The following is a 15,650-nucleotide window of genomic DNA, read 5'->3' as shown; positions in this document are numbered from 1 at the left end:
CACTGGAGGGGAGGGGAAGGTCTGAGTGCCTGAGTTATGTGCATCCCAGGCAGGTGTGTGTGGTCAGAACAGGTGCAAGAAGCGATGGGAACCAGGGGCTGGAGCAGCTCAAAGCAGCTCCCCTTCTGTCCTCTCCCCTCTCATCTGTTGTGCTTTGGGAAGCACAGGAAACCCCACATGAAATCCAGATCACGATCTGCTCCAGATTAAACCAACGCCACTGAAAATTCAGAGTCAACCCGGGCGAAGCTCGCCTTTTTGTTTGCTTTGTTGGATTATTTTCTCTTTGTTGCCCGTGCCTTCAGGACAGGCTGTGCTGGGCACTTCACAGCTCCTGCTCTCCTTTAATACCAGCCCCCCACTCGAGTTGCACACACAGAATCCATGCACACCTCGCAGCAAAAGGCGCTCAGCCCATCGCCCACCACCCCCTCTGTGACTCCAATAAGAACCGATGAGGGCCCCCCCCCCCCAGCAGCGCCTCGCTCAGCAGATTTCTGCTCCATTGTCCCTCACTGTCCCCACGTCACATGAAACAGCGGCTCTTTGTCAACAAACAGAGCTCTGGAAGCAGCACGGTGTTGTTGTCTGGAAGGTGCCACCAACTCCAGCTGTGCACCTTTCTGACCAAAGGGGGGGAACGTTTCAACCCTTCGGCCCCAAACATCCGCAGCACAAAGGATTCGTTTAAAGGTGAGGAGCTCTCAGCTCTCCTCAGGGCAGATTTGGACAAATGGGGCTGGGGGGCTCAGGGCTGTCAGTGCACACAAACCTCGCTGCTCTCAACACAGCTGAGATGGGCAAGGCCCGCGGGCAGCTTTTGGGTGACGGTTGTCAGCACAGCCCCCCCACCCCCCATCACCATCCGAGCATCTCGCTTAGCGAGCCGTGCGGGAGGGGCGCTGGGTAAACAACGCCTCTTATTTTATGAGCGTTTGTGACCAAAGGAAGGGGACAACGCAGCTCCGGCCCACAGCCACCCCCAACCAAAATTAAAACCAGAATAACAACAGAAATCAAATAAACCCACAGCGCTCCCACCGCAGCGGACGGGATCCGTCCCCGCAGCGCAGCCCCGCACCGCCCCCCCCGCAGCCGTCACACCGCACCGCGGAAGGCCGCACCGGGCTGCAGCCAGTCGGGTCCCCCCGGGCCTGCGGGGGAGGAAACGGAACCCCCTGCCCCCCTCACCACCGGACCCCCCCCTCCCCAGGCAGCCCCGCTCCCCCCGGCCCGCGCCGTCTCCCGCCCCCCCCAGGCCCCGCAGCCCCCCGGGCCGAGGCCGCGGCCTCACCTCGAAGCGGCTCTTGGTGACGCCGTTCATCTCCCTACGCATGGCGAGGGGTGTGAGGGGGAAGGGAGGGGGCTGGAGAGGGGGCCCGGCCGGGGCCCGGTGTGAGCCGAGCTCCTACGGCCTCAACTTCAACCCCAAACAAAAACACGGGGCACCTGCCAACAACGCGCGCGCTCATTGGTCGGCGCCGGGGCACGGTTGGTGCTGCGGCGCGGGGGGGGAGGGGGGTGCGAACGGAGGAGAGTGCGCGGTTCTCATCGCCCCCCTCCCCCCCCACAACCCCTCGCCTCCCCCGGTGCCCACCTACCCCGCAGAGCGCCGCCGCGCCCATCGCGCCCAGGTGCCGCAGGGGGGCTTTGGGGGGTCCCCACCCCTTCCCGGTACCGGGGGCCGCGGGGTGCCCCCCCCCCGCACAGACAGACACCCCCGGGGGAGCGCTGCACCGCCGCACCGGGGGGCTGCGATGAGGGGGGGGGCGATGAGGGGGGGGGGCGATGAGGGGGGTTCCCGGGGGTTGAGCCCCCCGCCCCGCGGTTCCCTTCCGGGAGGAGCAGACGGGGAGCGGGAAGCGACCAATGGGGCGCCGAGTTGACGCGACGTCACGGTGACGTCATTCGCGCGGGAAAATCGAGCATGGCGGAAAGCGCCCCCTGCCGGCAGCGCCGCCGCCCGGGGACGCGCGCGAAGCGCGAGCGCGATTCCACCCCCAGGCGCGGATTTACGGAACGAACACGTAGAAAAGAACCGTTTTTCTTTTAATCTCAGCCTACGCTCCTCCCCTCGAGGTTAAAAGGTTTGGCTTTTATTCTGTGTACACGCTGATCTTTCCAATACTGAAAGACGGATCATCGAGAATAAGCAAAAATAGTTAAAAAATAAAGCATTTGTAAGAGAGCGTTCACACAGCGCTCTGCTGGCTGCGGAGCTGCGACGGCGCCCTCGCCTCTCCCCGGCTCCCCTCCCCGGCTCTGTGCACGGCGCCGCGGGTCCCGCCGCTCCCCCCCTCCCTCGCCCACAGCCGGGGGTCACTGAGTGCAGCAGGGGCCGAGGGCAGAGCTTTGCCCCCCGCGTCTGTGCGGGTGTCGCAGCACCCACCTGACGCAGGAGATGAATTCTGAACGTTGAACTTTGGTCTTGGGCAAACGGAGAAGGAAAGGCGTTCAGCTCGTTGTTTTCACACGCATCGCTGCAGGGATGATGCAGCTGAAGGCTGTTTGCTTACAACTTTTTCGGGTTGGCAAACAATGACTCCAAACAAGTCCAGCAAACCGTCCTGCGGAACCCCCAGCCCTGATTGGACTTTTCAGAGCGTTTCTTGTACCTCCACGCAGCCCAGGAGGGACCAAAGGGCTTTAAAAACAGAACGATTTAAAGATGGAGGGGCAGAACTCAAACAGCTGTCGGCCTGCTGAGCTGGGCAGGCATCGCTTCCAGAGGCGGCGGCTGCAGCAGGGGCTCGAGAGAAAGTCACCTGGTGCTGCATTCCTTACAGCCTCTTCAGGGCAGCCCTCAGCCACACGAATCTGACGCTGTGTAAGACAACGTCATTGGCTCCACGTTTAATTACTGCTTTTTTTCTTTATCTCAGCACAGGAAGGTGGGAGGGGGGAGCTGTGGTTGGAAAATACTAGGGACAGCTCTCCAGTTTGGGAGCGGAGAAATTCTTGGTTCCTGCATCCTACAGGAGCCTGGGAATGAAGCTGAAGGCAGAAGGAACAGGTGGGAAACCCCTGCAATCAACTGAGCAATTGCCACCCTACTGAAAGGCATCTGCTTCACTATGGCTTTGGATGAGCCAGAAAAAGAAACTGCTTGCCTGGAACATCGCTGGGGTCAGGGTGCCAGCAGAGCTGCAAAGCTCCGTGGTTTGTGAGAAATGCAGATCCTTGACATGCCATCCCCAAAGGTGAAGCGTGATCTCATTCCCACGGGTGGAATCCTGGCCTCCAGGAATCACAGGCAAAATGCAATGGGAGCACGATTCTGTCCAGCACAGAATTCAAAAGATGCGTTCACGTAACACTTGGTTTCTTCTTCAGCATATTCGATTTCACTGCTTTTAAAAATAAAACCCTCTCCTGTGTCTCTTTTCCTTTAGGGACCAGAAAACCACAGAGGATGCCTGAGTCACGCTCTTAATTCCAGCCAAAAGGGGAAAATCCATCATTTAGGGAACCCACTGCTCCTGCTGCAGTCATTACCCAGATGAAGCAGCTAGGGTCTGTTTTTCCAGCAATGTAAATGCAACCACGAGACGTGAGTGACTCACAGCGCTGGGCAAACGCCTCCCAGACAGAGGAGGGAGCGCATGTGTGCACTGCCAGAGAACCTTGAGTGCTTCAGCATCCGAGATTGAGACCCCCTGTTAGCCATGAACGCACAGCCGCCGTTCCACCACCACGAAGGGAAGCACTGCGTGCGGATGAAGCACAGCTCGGAAGCGGCTGCAGGGCTGAGATGTGCGTGGCTCACAGCCTCCCTCGTTACCAACACGGCTCAGTGGCTTCTGGGGAAATTCTGTTTGCTTGGTTTACAAGGAGACAAAACTCCAGTTAAGACAGCGGAGCTCCTCATAAACTAAGATTTGTTCCAACGCACGCCAGAATTTCACCATCACCAAAGCTGCACTGTGCAGAGCTTTCCAAATCCATGGGCTCTACCCAAATCCAAGCTACTCTGGACTCTGTGTCATGCCATTAAAACAAAGATTGCATGAAGATGAGCAGCACAGTGCGCTCAGCTATGGACATAAACGACTAAAATCGAAAGGGAGGTGACAAATCATACAGCAACCTTTCACTGCTTTGACCTGGAATAAAAACGCTGATGTCCATCTGAACACAGCCTGATCCTGCGGCGCACACCGGAGGAAGATGAAGTTCAGGCACTGCGTGAAGAAATGCCAGAGAAATAATTAAAAAGCACTTCTTCTTTTTCTGCCAACCACCCTTCTAAAAGGAATAAAACCCAGCCCTAAAACGTACCCTAAAATAATTTGCTTAAAACTTCCTAAAAGCAAAAGCAACTTTGTGTGGGAAGAGGGGCAGAGGAACTCAGATCCCCCCAGAACAGCCTGCCTCTGTTGCACCACTTTGAGGTCTGCTCCCGTGCTTACACACACACTTAGCTTCACGCCCATTAAGTCTAATGGGCCTATTAATACTTATAAATTAAGGATGAGTGTAAGTGTCCATAGGATGAAGGCCACATCCAGGAACCTGGCTCGCAGGATGAGCGGCTGGCACTCACACATTTTCTGTGTAGTCTTTGGAGATCCTTGCAAACACCTTTTCTCCTCTTAGCACACCTCATAAAGGTCAGCGTGCCAGGTCTGCAGCCAGCAGTTCCTTCCCTTCCATCCCTAGCACCTGCAGGTCCTGCGTGCAGCTCATCTTCCAAAGATACTGAGAAGATTAATTGCCAATTAGAGCCACATCCATCAGATCGTCATCTTCTTCCCCAATCAGAAACTCAGGGCTGGGCCGGGACGGCCGCTCTGCCGACAGGATGGCGCTGCTGGCCATGGAGAGGGGCTGGTCGGCTGAGATGGGGGATTTCGACCAGCTCTCCGGCTTCATGCCGTGAGATTTCTTCTTGTCTCTGTCTTTATCCCGATCCCGATCTCTGTCCCGGTCCTTGTCTTTCACTTTTTTCTTCTCTTTTTTGTGCTTCTTATGTTTTTCTGAGCTGTATTCAGGCAACGGCCTGATGCCATCGTCAGAGCTGGGGCTGTTCTGATAGGACTTCTCTGCTATGGAAGAGCCCGACTCGCTCTCGCTGTCTATGTTTTGGGGAGTGTATGCTGGTGACTTACTGTGGCTGGGAGAGCAGCGTTCGTGTTTTGGAGTAGATCCACTGATTAAAGGGGATCCGTAGCTTTTGGAAGAAGCCATCTGAGGCCGCAAGCCATCCCCGCCTCCTTCCCCAGGTTTCTGCAAAGTTACTTTGGCTTTAATGCTAGGAGAACCACCATCGTGTTTGCTGATGATGATTTTGGCCACTCCGGTGCTTCCAACATTTTTGGAATCTGAAGCCTTCTTGGAAGAGTCAACGGATCCTCCGGAAACAGAGACTTTAGATTTTTCTTTGTCGCTCTTCTCTCGCTTGCCCTGGAACTCGCCCCCAGCCATGTTGTGTTTGGAGGACATAGCATGGCTCGAGGAATTGGAACTCGGCCCCATCTGTCCATCCATTGGGTCATCTCCACCAGGCCCGCTAGTGACGACCCCATGTTTCAGTTTGTCTATGACTGCAGTCAGAGATGGCTTCTTATTTCTGCTAGGAGACTTGCCTTTGGAACTTCCATGCTGGTTTTGAGATGACGACATAGAAGACCCACTGGATGAGAAGGAAGATGAAGATGCCGTGGAAGAATTTGATGATGGAGGCGGCTTCTGTGACATAGACCCAGAGGATCCCATTCCTGAAGACGATTTCATACTCGAGCTCGACCCGGTCCCAGACATATGAGAGCCTCCAGAACCTGAACTGATAGGTGACTTTGCTTTAGATGACGGGGGAGTGCCTGGAACAGGCTTCATGGGAGAAGCGAGCTTGTCAGAACCTCCTGAGGGTCTAGAATGAGATGGAGAGATGTTTGGTTTACTCATGGAAGGGTTCATAAGTGACGATGGCTTTCCTTGAGGCTTCATCTTGGTACTTCCAGAACCGCTGCTGAGGCCGTGTTTGGTGATGGGGGAGGATCCGGGTTTTCCCACGGACTGAACTGAGCTCTTGGACGGACCTGAACTGGAGCCACCCTGGCTTGAGTAGAGGCTGCTGCTCATCTTTGAGCCAGAAGACCCTTCTGATTTGCTGCTTTTAATTTTGCCTGAGGTTGAAGAAGAGGAAGAAGAGGAGGAGGAGGAGGAATGGCTATGATGGCTTTTGCTGCTGGAGGAGGTGACAGAGCCGCTACTCGTATACTGGCCATGAGAAGACGGTTTGCCAACAGTCACAGTTCCTTTTGGGATCTGGATTGTGATTTTTGGAATAGGAGGAGTAGCTACACCGGGAGGAGTCTGAGATCTGCCTGAACTCCCAGGAGATTTGGACCCACCAGTGCTTGCTGGCGGTGTGAAAGGCCTGTTGGACGAACTGTGGGACGGAGACTTCCCATCTGTCTCCTGCTTCTTCCGCTTTGGAAGCTTCTCTTTACTTTTGCCGTCACTGGAGGGCGTCCGGCTGCGCTTCCCCGGCTTCCCATCTATTCCAGAACCTGCCATGTTACCTCCTGAACCATTGCCTTCTTTTACCCGTTTCTGAGACTTTTCTTTCCCTAAATCCCCTGCGTTCAGTAAGGGGCTCTGACCTCCGCTGTGATGCTCCATGATGTCAGAGGACCCCAGCGCTTTGCTTGCAGCTGCTATGATGCTAAAATCTACTGTATCAGACGGGTTGCTCCCCTTAAATTTATTCTCCCCCCCATCGCCCCCCAACACTTGTACTCCCAAAGTACTCAGAGCCTGAGATGCATAGCCCTTGAAATCATCCGTGTCCCCACTCTGACTACTCTCGTCAAAGTACTCCTCCGCAAAGCCACTTTGGCTCTGACTGTTTAGCAAGTCGGGATTGAAATCTACCCCATCTGGGAAAAAATGGTTTGAAGAATCACTGTTGGGGCTCACAGCAGCATCTGCTATCAGGTCTGCTGGATCCGTGTACGGGTTCTCGCTATTGTTTGTCTGAAAAACATCTGGGTCAAAGAGGGCACTTTGTGAATGCCCTGAACTAGAGGAGTCCCTCACGGGAGTGCCGATGGGGGGACAGTCCTCGTTAGTGGCAGGTAGCTTGGAAGCCTCCTCTGCTATGTCCGAAAGGATATCAGTAACGTCGGCTCCAATGCTGTCTGAACTAGAAAGTCGAACCATTCTCTGAATACTGGGCTGCGAGTGAGGTATGGGCTGGGGGTACGTAGTAGGAGGAGTGCTGCATTGACTGGGTGCTGGAGTAATATGAGGGGTGTCCAGGGTGTCTGCAGTCATGTTGACATCAAAAATGGGATTCTGGGAGTCAACGTCCATTGAAAAAAGCTCCCTCTGGAAATCATCCTCAGTCTGATGCTTGGGCTTGTCGGCAGGCATGCGGGATTTTTTTTTCTTTTGCTTACTCCCCCCAGGGCCCACTTCCATTCTGGGAGAGCCAGAGGAAGAGTTCTGCCTTTCAAGAGGGCTGCTCCCATACAGAGTGGAGAAATCCTGGGGAGGATTCTCTTTAAGGAGGTTCATGAGCATGGGGTGGTTCTTGGTGTTGCCTGCTGGTGAGGATAACGGTGGTGGTGTGTGATGGGGAGGGGTAGGACTCGAGCCAATGGCAGACCCCACATTCCCTGTGATCTGTAACAAACTAGTGAGAATTGGGTTCTGAGACACCTTGCTGAAGTCCTCGCCGTGGCCCACCGAGTCATGCCTCTCTTTCATGCTTATGCTCATGTTAAACAAAGTGGTGATGGGCCCCCCAGGAAAAGTGTTGGTTGGGGTGGTGGTACCACTCATTGGGTTGCTGCCCGTGGTCATGCCATACCCTGGGCTGCTGGCTGGGGGAAGGTTTTTCTTCACCATATCTTCTACTGTCTCTGCAATGAGGGACAAGGCCGGCGTATCTGCTTGAATCGTTTCTGCTTTCCTACGAATTGCTCTCATGGTGACAGGAATGGACATACATCTGCAGGACACAAACAAAGGGCTCAGCATCTACCCTGCTGCCTCACAGCAATGCTTACTGAGCTCGTTTTAACCACTTCATCACACGTAAGGCAAGCAATAAGGCTTTTGGGCACAAGAGAGCAGCAGGTCCAGCCTCTGATCCCACATCTCACTGCTCTGAGGTGGGGATATAACAACACTCTTTTGGAAAATGCTCCAGATAGAGACCAATTGTCCTGATCACTACATAGGAACACTGGGAAACTATTCATTTTTAGCTGACCAGCCACTGATTCTAGCTGCTGCTAGGTTTCTTTTGGAGACTGTTCTTGCATTGCCAGTTCTGCCCCTCAAAGTTGAGCTTTCTGTAGTATGAAAAACTGGGTGTGATGCCATCAAAGACACTTACATATAACTGCACTTGCTCGTTACTGTATGTTGGCTTACAGACAGCACCCAAAGCAACACCAAATGACGGAACAAAAACATCCAGCTTACCTTTGAACAACTTTGGCAATGAAATCATCTGTACAGATCAGAGCATCAGACAGCCCTTTGTATAGCTTACAGTTCACATGAGTAGAGTCTTGCACATCCATTACCACTGAAAGAGAGAAGGCATTTAGAAGAAATGACAACTCTGGTTACAGTGGAAGAAAAGGCTGACATCCTCCCCTGAAATACATTATGCTCTTACCACACACCAGAGAGTCATTCACAGGATGCTGAAAAGATACACTAAAACAGGAGTCTGAGAGAGGACAAACTTCAAACTGCAGGATCCCAGGAGAATCTGAAAGACATAGGAACTATGAAATCAGAGAACACAGGAGATTAACCAGAAGTACTGGCTCAATACACTTCAACAAAAAAAGGGGAAAAAGAAATGGAAAAACCCAGGGTTCTTTATTTTTTGCACAATATATCCCACTTGTTGCTGTACCCACCTTCCTTTAAAACTGTTCGCTTGACACAGCTGCCAATCAGTGTGTTGTATGCCACTTGGTGTCTGATCAAATTGAGGATAAGAGGAACCCGGCCCGGGTGCTGGAAGGCGATTTTGCTGATCAATGTTCCTTGAAGGCTTCTTCCATCTGGGAGAGGAGCATCCTTGTTCAGAAAGTAACAGTGCTGCTGTCCTGGAAGAGCCTGATAAACAATTTGTGCTTTATTCCAGCTAGTACTGAGTGCAAGGTAATAAAACAGCTAGGAAGGGAAGTGCAGCCTCCAGAATCAAGTGATGCCAAACCATCTTTCTGGCAGAAAATGTACCAGAATTCTAATGACTGAACAGCACAGCCTTTAACTAAGAATAAATGCTGTACCAGCTTCCTCTATCCTGCTTGAAGGACACCTGAAATAAACAAAACCCCCACACTGCTCACCTACAAGCACAGCACCCTGACTGTAACAACGTACTTACTGCGTAGAAGCGCATATTGTGGTTCAAAGGGATGGGATCGGCCTCCTTGGATAATTCAAACTGTGTGATCAGCTCATACAGGGGTACAAACGCTGGTGCTGTGTCAAACAACGGAATGCCTGGAAAAAAATGGCAAAGAACAATAGCACCTGGGAGCTGGAAAGAGGTGAAGGGGAGTTGCTGTCTAGGAAAGGAGGCCCAGTGGGTTCTTACCACTAACAGAGCTCAAAACCTTAAGTAACTTTTATGGCACACTTTAAAGAACAGCAGCAATTTATGAATAAAAACCCAGGCAGGATTTGTCTCCCAGATCTGCAGCTCACCTGTGCAGCTCTGAAGTTTCTGAATGAAAGCTCGGGACACCGGAATGGGACGTGGGAATTTCAAGAAGAAGCAAGCTGGTAAATCCACGCTGTTGGCACTGGTGATTGATGAGAAAGATGGAGTTCTGGAATATTGAGTTAACACAAGGTCTTGTTAGATGCAGGGATGGCTCTGGCTCCTCTACGTGTGCCAGACTCGCAATTTCTTCTTTTCTCAAACACAAGCAGACTGTTACACTGCCTTAAAAAGTAAAAGGCGCTCCTTAGAAGTACAGCAGGTGCCCAACACACACAGCTCTCAGCTTCAGAAAACGTGCACTCATCTCCCCATCCTAACTTCAAAAGAAGGCTGAAGGTTGGATTTGCATCTGAACAAGACTACTGAGACAGGCCTGGGGCCAGGCCCTTTGCTCACCCTTTGCTGTCCACTGGATGAGAACCCATGATCAGCGGCGCAATGGGAAGTTTGTACATCGCCATGGTTCCCTCAACTGTCACCGACACGTTCATCCCCAAAGATCGAGGAACTGCGAGACGAGGCAAGAGACAAAGAACAAAGGAAGCTGATGAAAAAAACGAAGCAAGCTTTATGAATTATCCCAAGTGGAAATGCATCACTTTCTCCACGTGGCAGAGCAGTCTGCAGCGGCTTTGACGAGCGACCTACCATTGCTCTCATGCAAAATAACAGGGGCTCCAGTGCCATCTTCAAATAAATCATAGGGCGAGACGTAATACTTGAGATTCATAAGGAGACCTGAAGGAGAGAGGCTTATGAACAAGCATCTGGATGATGTAACTGAACCCAAGCATTGTTAACCCCTGCAAGCACATAACACAGCACTGTGACTCAGCACGCGCTGCACAGAGCTCCTAAAGCACCTTGAAAGAGCTGCCAAAGACCAAACACGGCCAAGTGCCACAGTGCTGCGACGCATGGCTTGGTAAAGGAGAAACAGCACTCTGGATCACGTGGGACTTACAGATATTTCACCACCTCATCCTTCTCTGAGTTGCATTTTTCATCATTAACATGAATTGATGATAATAAAGGGAACCCTGGACAAAATCATCCTTTCCTTTCTTTTTTAAGGTTAATCAAAGATACCTCCGCTCCTCGGGGTGAGATAGCCAACACTGCCATGGAGAATCTTGTCCAGTGGGTTTGCGTTGGTGGCTTGCCTGCAAGAGAGGCCATCACCAGTTTGCAGTGAGCCAAAACCACACCTGAAGCCACAACTCATGTGCTGATGGAAGCCTGAAGATCTTAACTCAATATACACACTGCTCAGCTGCTTATCTCAAACTTCACACTGCTACAGGCAAAGCAGAAGCCACTTCTTATTGCTACAGCACAGATGCTTTATCTCCTGATTCCACAGCAGTAAAAGATGAGGAAATGCAGCTCCATTTTTGACTGTGAAACATCGTTATCACTAATCCATCTAGCTACAACTATTTTTTTGGCCTTCTAGGCTTTTTTCAGTTGAATTCTGTAGTCAAAAGGATACTGGTAAATTCCAGAAAGCTCTGAGCAATGGTTTCAGTCTCTCTTTACCACTCTCCTCTGCTAGCACAGCCTTTTTAAACTTTAGTGCTGTGCTTGTTAGCAGTAGTGTCACAATACATAGGCACTGGTAGTGGATACATGGATACACAGTGCCTAGCATGATTAACAACCAGTCCCCCTGATGCAGCAATACCACCACCAAACAAGCAGCAAGTCGTAGCAATGTGCTTACCAATACATCCCTGCCATTTTGGAGAGATCCAGCTCCAAGGACTGAAGAGCCAAGTACATTTTAGTTTTGAGTTTGCTGGGAATAAAATAAGGGAAAAGAAGAAACAGTCAGAAAAAGTAAAAGGAACTGTACAAAAAAATGGAACTGCCAGGAGCTCTGGCTGAGGAGCTGCAGCACTTTGCACAGGTGAAGCACTCTGAAATGTTAACTTTTCAGTTTGCATTCCCACTGTGAGTTCAGTACTGTGCACCATGCAAGGCACAGGGATGAAGTCAGCACGATGAAGGAACAGCAGGAGCAGCAGGAGCAGTGAGAAGTTACACACAGAACTGCAAGCTTGAAGGCTTGCTCACTGTTACACACGTGGATGTAAACAAATGCACTGCATGTTCCACTTACTTGTCTCCTGGCAACTTATACAGGTTCACAAGCCCCCTCAGATGCTTAGAAAATTCATCAAAATTTTTCTCCCTGAAAATAAAAGGGAGGAAAAGTAACATTTATTCAGATGTGTTGCAGGTAAGGCTGTGTTTGTACAAGTTACATTAGCACAGACAGCAGGTCACTTCAGAAGAGATTTTTGCCACGTCAAAACTAAGCGTGGCGTCCTTTAAATGATCCAGCTTTAATGACTGATGAATGCTGTGCTGTGACCTGCAAGATATCATGCACAGCAGCCAGGATGAGAAACATCTGAACCAAAGCCAGGAGTCCTCCTGGAGAAGGGGAGAGACTTTGGGGGGAAGAACAGTTAGGAAATGTTTTGTGTTTCCAAGCATGAAACAGCATCAGATCAAAATCAGAATATGCAACAGCTCTTGTTGCTCACCTCAGATGTTGCACCAATTCTGGACAGCTCTGAAAAGGAAAGAACACACAGCAATATCAACGTCAAATGCATCAGTTTAAGTCTTTGTGCAGCACAGTAGCTGTAAAATATCAGGACAGGGAAATCTGTGAGCACCAGCTTGTGATGAGAAGCAACCAAACGTTCACAACTACACTGCTGTGTTTCTAGTTCTGCAGGATGACAGCAATGCTATTTCTTCTTAAACTACTAATTTGGAATAAACTTTTGAGAGCTGTGATGCCTAAGGCTGAAAGCCCATGATTTTATAACAGAGACCTTACAAGCAGTCCGATTTCAGAGCAGCTACATCAATGAAAACTGCAAACTCAAACTCCCTACAGAGGAGGGAAGTAAAGCCATTTTCTTACAGACATTTTCTTAAACACAACATTCACACCTCAGTACTTTCCATTCATAGATCTAAGCTCTGTAAGATTAATTTCCCTATTCTTCCCCCAGAAATGACACTTTCAGAATCACGCCTGTAACTTCCTCAAGGAATTTTTTCAGTTGTAAAGCTATTCAAAGAAAAAGAGAAGACCATCAGTAAAACTGTCCTTGCACAAACAAGCATTAAACCAGAGGAACAGATCGCTCCATGGGAGCTCTGATCTTCCAGCAGAACAAGCAGCAAAGGTACAACATTAGGTTTGGTGGAATGTTCAGTATAATGCATTTTCTCTGCTCAAGCTAAAGGGGAGCAAAAAGGAAGCAGTTCCAAAAACAGAGGCGTTTTTCTTGCCTCTCTCAGTAATACGTACCACAGGGTTTTCTCCATGGTGAGCCACCTTGACATCACACAGCAGCCCTGTAGGATCTAACTGGACTTCCACATAGAACATGTCTGAAGTGATGTAACATTCAGTGCCATTTGCACTGAGGTGAGATCCGAGGCTTACATACAAAACAAAACAAAAATTGCCATGAGATGCACACGAGAAACAGCCAAACCAGCAGTGAGGTTATGATGTACAGATAGGAGAGGCCTCTGCTGTACAACAAAGGAGAAGCCTTACCCGTTTTGTCTGGCTATGGACTCCAAGCGATCCGTCATGGCAGGCAGAGAAGACACTGGACAAAGAAAGCAAAAATGAGCCTTACTGAGACTGAACAGCTCTCCAGCAGTGATGTATCAGCACCAAAAGCAACCTCCACTCCTTACTCATGCCCACTCCACACTCAGAAAACAAGCAGAATCATTTCGCATAGAGAAAAACAAACATTCTCAGAAGAAGTGAGAGACAGCGGGTTTTCATCTACAAGTGGAATTCAGGCATGGGCAATAAGAATGAAAACAACACAGGCAAACCTCACTGGTAACGACACACAAGAGACAAGCAGGCTCTGTAACCGTGAGCACCACGAGCACAGTGAGCTGTGCCAGCAGCAGCCTTGCAGGTTGCTCTAATGCAGAGCAATTCACTGTGTATCACTGTGAAGCATTTCCTAAGTGCAGGCACAGGACGTACCAACCTTTTAATGCTTTTTGCAAGGTCTCCAAACAGCTCACCAGATGCTGGTGCCCCCCAGAGTTCATCACAACTCGCTTTTCCTACGTCAGAAAGAAGAAGAAAAATGGTCTTTCGAAGTTTCACTCCACGAGAGAAAATTACTGCAATTTTCCTTCAGCCGAGTGAGATTTATTCAGGTAATTAAAGGTGGATTACATCCCCAAATTACATCCTCATTTTGATTCCTCTACCAGAATCATCTCCACATTGACAGCGGGTAAAAAAAGCAGGTCTGGAATTGATTTTTTTTTTTTAAAGCAACTTGCTCACATGAAAGACCAGACCGTAACAACTTCATCAGTACAAGCTAGGAGTTGTATGAGAGCAGCCAGAGAAATAAAGAGAGGTTAACTTTTAACACCACAGTGTTTGATGATGCTCTTCCCTGCCTCCCGCTCCTTTCTACCCTCACCACGGCCAGTATTTCAAAGCCACACCTGACTGAGCTAACATTGAGTTTTGAACATCACTGAAAAGGAAACTGCAGAGCCCTCCTGCTCAGAGCCCAGCGCTTCTCACCATGACTTGACGGACCAGCTTCATGGTTTCTGTCCAAGGCCTGTTCTGGTTGTACTTTGCGTGAAGTCTTTCTAAGAGAGTGCTCATCTTATTCAGCTTCTCTGCCTCTGTCAGACAAACCGCAAGGAAAACACAGAGAAAAGAGAATGTGAGCTGACAGCACAGCCCTACCAACCCAGGACCCACACAGCCTTTACAAATGCTTGCCATGCCCCACAGGTTCCCATCTACACAGCGTGGGGCTCTACAAACTCATTCTGGTATGCTTTAGAAAGTTCCACTGTTATGGAAGGTGATGAAAGGGGACACAGGGCAAAACTCTGGTGTTGGACGGATCAAATACAAAAGTCCCGTGGGGAAAGAGTTCATTTTTCTGGCAATGCGTACACAAGGGAACATGAATTTCAGTAGCATTATAATTCAATGCTTTTCCCCCCTTTTTGACAAGGATTTTTTCTATAGCTGCATTTGACCAAACTGCAAACAGCAGACAGCACCACCAGCACAAACTGTCACAGGTATTTCTGGCTCCAAGACAAACATGAGCCTGCAGCATCAGAACTGCCACAGCAAAAGGCCCTGCAAGCCCTCACCTGCAGAACCTGAAGGGTTTGCTTACTGACACACAGATATCACGGACTTAATGCCGACCCCATCAAATCCAAGCAAGAAACAACCAAAGGTTTATTAAACGCTTTTGGACACTTCTCTCAGCTCCGGCACAAAACGAGGCCGTGGGAGGTCGCTTCGGGCCCAGCCGGCAGGACGGGGCGCTCGGCACAACCGACGGCGGCGGCGGTTTGGTGCGGTGAGCTCCGGCTGTCCCGGCACGGCGACATCGCACAGCTCAGCGCTCCCTGCAGAGCCTCGCACACCGTGACGGGAGGAAACCCCCCTGCCGGGCCGGGCCCGCCCTGCGCCTCCACACAGCGGCCGCGCCCCGCTAGGCGGCACTCACCCTCAGCGCCTCCCGGCACCGCCTTCATGCCGCGGGGAGGGGAGGGGCGGCCGGCGGCCGAGCCGCAGCGCCGGGATCGCCTGGAGAAACGGAAAGGGAACGGGAAAGCCGCGGCCGGGCCGCTCCGCTCCGGCCTCAGGCGGCGGCGTCCGCCGCCATCTCTCTCCGGCCGCGGCTGCTCCGAGCGCGCGACGATCCCACTTCTCGCGAGAACTTCTGAGTCTCGCGAGAGGAAGGGAGTCGCGGTGGAGAGGCGGAACGTTCCGTTCAGGCCCCGCCCCCCCGCTCCGAACCGCCTTCCAAATGCCGATTGGCGGGGAGGGGCGGAGCGCGCGTGCCTCGATAAAGAGCCGCCTGGACGGAAAAGGCGGGGCTTCGTCCACTCC

The 15,650-nt window shown here is 51.2% G+C and overlaps 2 protein-coding genes across 6 annotated transcripts in view; both read right to left on the bottom strand.

Annotated features, from left to right (window-relative positions):
* The window catches only part of FBXL20 (F-box and leucine rich repeat protein 20), a 20,435-nt gene extending 17,953 nt beyond the window's left edge, over positions 1-2,482 (bottom strand). For 2 of the 5 annotated variants that reach the window (XM_048927172.1, XM_048927171.1), the window contains exon 1: positions 1,295-1,464. In XM_048927172.1, the coding sequence (XP_048783129.1) occupies positions 1,295-1,336 (42 nt within the window). In that variant the 5' untranslated portion in view covers positions 1,337-1,464. Of the gene's footprint in view, positions 1-1,294; positions 1,465-1,601; positions 1,694-2,389 lie in introns of those variants that run through there. The other 3 variants (XM_048927174.1, XM_048927170.1, XM_048927169.1) reach the window with 3 other exon arrangements.
* Positions 2,029-15,488, bottom strand: MED1 (mediator complex subunit 1). Its single transcript, XM_048927156.1, has 17 exons — positions 15,265-15,488; positions 14,307-14,413; positions 13,750-13,828; positions 13,293-13,347; positions 13,038-13,170; positions 12,256-12,284; positions 11,826-11,897; positions 11,427-11,501; positions 10,793-10,866; positions 10,352-10,441; positions 10,100-10,211; positions 9,685-9,809; positions 9,362-9,480; positions 8,886-9,087; positions 8,636-8,731; positions 8,437-8,542; positions 2,029-7,957 (listed from the first exon to the last, which is right to left on the bottom strand). The coding sequence occupies exons 1-17, from the start codon at positions 15,290-15,292 to the stop codon at positions 4,708-4,710; spliced, it is 4,752 nt and encodes a 1,583-aa protein (XP_048783113.1). The 5' UTR covers positions 15,293-15,488; the 3' UTR covers positions 2,029-4,707.
* Positions 15,489-15,650: the final 162 nt, after the last annotated feature.

This window comes from Lagopus muta, chromosome 25 (assembly GCF_023343835.1).
Source record: "Lagopus muta isolate bLagMut1 chromosome 25, bLagMut1 primary, whole genome shotgun sequence".
Lineage (NCBI taxonomy): Eukaryota > Metazoa > Chordata > Aves > Galliformes > Phasianidae > Lagopus > Lagopus muta.
This window is presented reverse-complemented; position numbering and strand designations above follow the sequence as displayed.

What these genes read in the sequence shown, in the direction of transcription:
- MED1 (XM_048927156.1), bottom strand. Translation starts at nt 15,292, where the DNA reads ATGAAGGCGGTGCCGGGAGGCGCTGAGG. An exon ending in TCTCACCCCGAGGAGCGGAG is followed by an intron (nt 10,442 to 10,792) that starts GTATCTTTGATT and finishes TCTCTCCTTCAG; the next exon opens with GTCTCCTTATGAATCTCAAG. An exon ending in GAATGACTCTCTGGTGTGTG is followed by an intron (nt 8,543 to 8,635) that starts GTAAGAGCATAA and finishes TCTCTCTTTCAG; the next exon opens with TGGTAATGGATGTGCAAGAC.